Source organism: Sinocyclocheilus anshuiensis, unplaced genomic scaffold (genome assembly GCF_001515605.1).
Source record: "Sinocyclocheilus anshuiensis isolate Anshui unplaced genomic scaffold, SAMN03320099.WGS_v1.1 scaffold1364, whole genome shotgun sequence".
Classification (NCBI taxonomy): domain Eukaryota; kingdom Metazoa; phylum Chordata; class Actinopteri; order Cypriniformes; family Cyprinidae; genus Sinocyclocheilus; species Sinocyclocheilus anshuiensis.
In genome coordinates, this window is record NW_015544238.1 from 14,209 (window position 1) to 17,102 (window position 2,894).

Consider the following 2,894-nt stretch of genomic DNA (forward strand, 5'->3'; position numbering starts at 1 on the left):
TCAGGAAACCTTTGCAGGTGTTTTGAGTTGATTAGCTGATTGGCATGTCACCATATTCTAATTTGTTGAGATAGTGAATTGGTGGGTTTTTGTGAAATGTGAGCCAAAATAATTACAATTAAAAGAACCAAAGACTTAAACTACTTCAGTCTGTGTGCATTGAATTTATTTAATATACGAGTTTCACAATTTGAGTTGAATTACTGAAATAAATGAACTTTTCCATGACATTCTAATTTATTGAGATGCACCTGTACATCAATGACGTCATTGGTAGTGAGGGGGTCTAAGCTGCTATTCACCTCACAAATGGGAGTTCCTCCTTCAGAGAACTAATTATAGTCCAGCAGTTGTTGAGAGACCTCAAAGAGATCTAGAAACATGGGCCGAACAACTATAGTGTCAAATTCTGTCCATTCACCTAATGTTATTGTACCAGATTAATGTCTCAGACATTCTCAATTCTCAGAGAATTGAATCAAGTACAATTGTGATGACAATCAAGGTTCTCAAAGCAAAAAAAAAAAAAAAAACTCTCAATGGCACTGCAGAAGGAAACTCCAAATGATAGTTTAGCAACTTTATTGAGCAAACAAAATGAACAGCTAGTAGAACTATTAGTTGATCGGTCATCCATTGAGAGCTTCCAATCACATATATTCAGTGCAATGAGAGAACAGTGTTTAGGAGGATAGACAAACTAATAGCTCCCCATTCTAAAAACATCAAAAAGAGGAGAGAAAATGAGTAACAAAATAAGTTCTCAGACTCTAAAAATGGACATGTATTCGCTTAACTTTGTCTGCAGATATTCATTTTTGGCAGACCACAGACCAATTAGCTTAATTGTTCCATTAACATGCAAAATATATCTTTTTCGTAACTGCTGATACAATGATGTGACTGATTTGGTAAGAAACAGTCAGTTATAAGCAATAATATATTTCACAGACCATAGTTCTCATTGCTATTGGAAAAGCATATAAAAACATGAAGGCCAACCGAGCAACAGATCGACTTCTCGTGGTACGCTGGCACCTTCAGAATCGTTGTTTCTTTTTCTTAAATAGCACCTCTAGCCAGTGGCATGAGTCAGAAGCATTCGATGGTTTCACCTTAGTTGTTTTTTTTCTTTTTCTTATCTCATTAAAAAATGGCTGAGCTCATAGTTAAAACATGCTTCTTTGACACGAGCATTTTTCTGAACATAAAGTTGGTGATCTTTGCAATGTCGTGGTCTTTTTTACAGCATGTGAATGAAAGTTGAAGGGGGTCAAAATAACCAAGCAGAACTGCTATGGTCTGAATACACGGGGAGCTGTCAATTCATTGAGGGGAAGAAAAAAACTTTTTTTTTCCAGCTATACTGCAGATTGGTCTGATGTTCTTCAGGTATCACATGGCGTACTTTTGAGTCCATTCCCGAGCTATTCTGTTGTACCTGTGCAAGAGAAAGAAAGAGAAATGAAGTGTGGCATTGGTGCAAACGCTGTTGCAGAGGCAGTGTCACACATGCTGGGTAAGCGGACCATCTGCCAACTTGGCTCACACCAACATAAACACAGAGTGCAGAAACGACTCAAGGTCAAACACAGTGGCATCCTCTTCACTTCTACACTGCAACTCTAAACATTCCTTCTGTTGTTTACTTTGGTGCTAGTAAAAGCCTGAAATGTTTACCTCAACTAAACCTTCTGTCATTAATCCTATGATAAAGCTAGGGGTGTCACCGACTAAGGATTTATATAGTCGAATCAGAATTGTCAAGTCTTGCCCATAATCAACTGATAGTTGAATCGTGTGTGTGTGTGGGTTGTGGGATTTCTTTCACACACAGCACACAAAAACAACTCTCTAATAAAGCCACCAAAACGGCCTCTCAAGTGATAAACGAAACTGACAATGCCTTTTTATCTTTTTTAAGTTGAAATGAAAGGCAATGTGGATAAACATTCATAAAACGATTCCTCATAACATTTTAAAGCCACAATGTACAGAACATCACACAAAGATATAGAAGAAAATGTATAAAAACATTTTGGATCAGTAAACCTACAAAATAACTTCAGAAAGGCCACACTGCAGACAGGATTTGCATTTCACATGTCGGTAAATCCAATTAAATTGGCTAAATTGCCTGTGCAAGCACCCTCTAAGTACAGCGCAACATCGATGCACTGAAAAACAATCAAGAATTAATTTACAGAATTAAATTGGAACAGAATATACTGGTTATATTTTTTGTTATATACTAATTAAATTGGAGTCAGAATCAAGTCACAAGGTGCAGAACGAATGTGTACAAAATGCCTGAAGTGCAGGGGAACATATATTAAAAACACAAGCCACAAAGAGTTACATAAGATAACCCTGAGTGATCAATAAATAAAATGAAAATAAAGAAATCTTATCCCAGACATTGTTAAAGGGGTCATATGATGCGATTTCAAGTTTTCCTTTCTCTTTGGAGTGTTACAAGCTGTTCGTGAATAGATAAGATCCCTGAAGTTGCAAAGACTAAAGTCTCAAAACCAAAGAGATATTCTTTATCGAAGTTAAGACTCTGCCACACCCCCCTAAAACGGCTCGTTCTAACACGCCCCCACATATCTACCTCACTATGTGGGAATATTTGCATAATGCGCCCAAATGTGCATGCAAAGAAAGGCGGCTTGGTTTCAGTAACCGCAGTTAGTGTTTATGCAGTCATGTCAGGGAGACACTGTGTGTTTCTAGGCAAAAGCACTTTATTTGGCCTTCCGAAAGTAGATGCATTTGGGAATCTTTTTAAGATCACTTACAACAGAACAGCAATGCATTTTATGGACGACCGTGTCGTGAACCTAGGAGAGGAGGTAATTCTAACTTTGCTATGACAATCTGGCACTTCTGAA

At 37.5% G+C, this 2,894-nt stretch overlaps 1 protein-coding gene across 2 annotated transcripts in view; it reads right to left on the reverse strand.

Annotated features, from left to right (window-relative positions):
* Positions 1-565: 565 nt before the first annotated feature.
* Positions 566-2,894, reverse strand: part of LOC107697612 (ubiquitin-conjugating enzyme E2 D2-like) — a 19,338-nt gene continuing 17,009 nt past the window's right edge. For both annotated transcript variants that reach the window (XM_016498407.1, XM_016498406.1), the window contains exon 7: positions 566-1,441. In XM_016498407.1, coding sequence (XP_016353893.1) covers positions 1,396-1,441 — 46 coding nt within the window. In that variant the 3' untranslated portion in view covers positions 566-1,395. The remainder of the gene's footprint in view (positions 1,442-2,894) is intronic.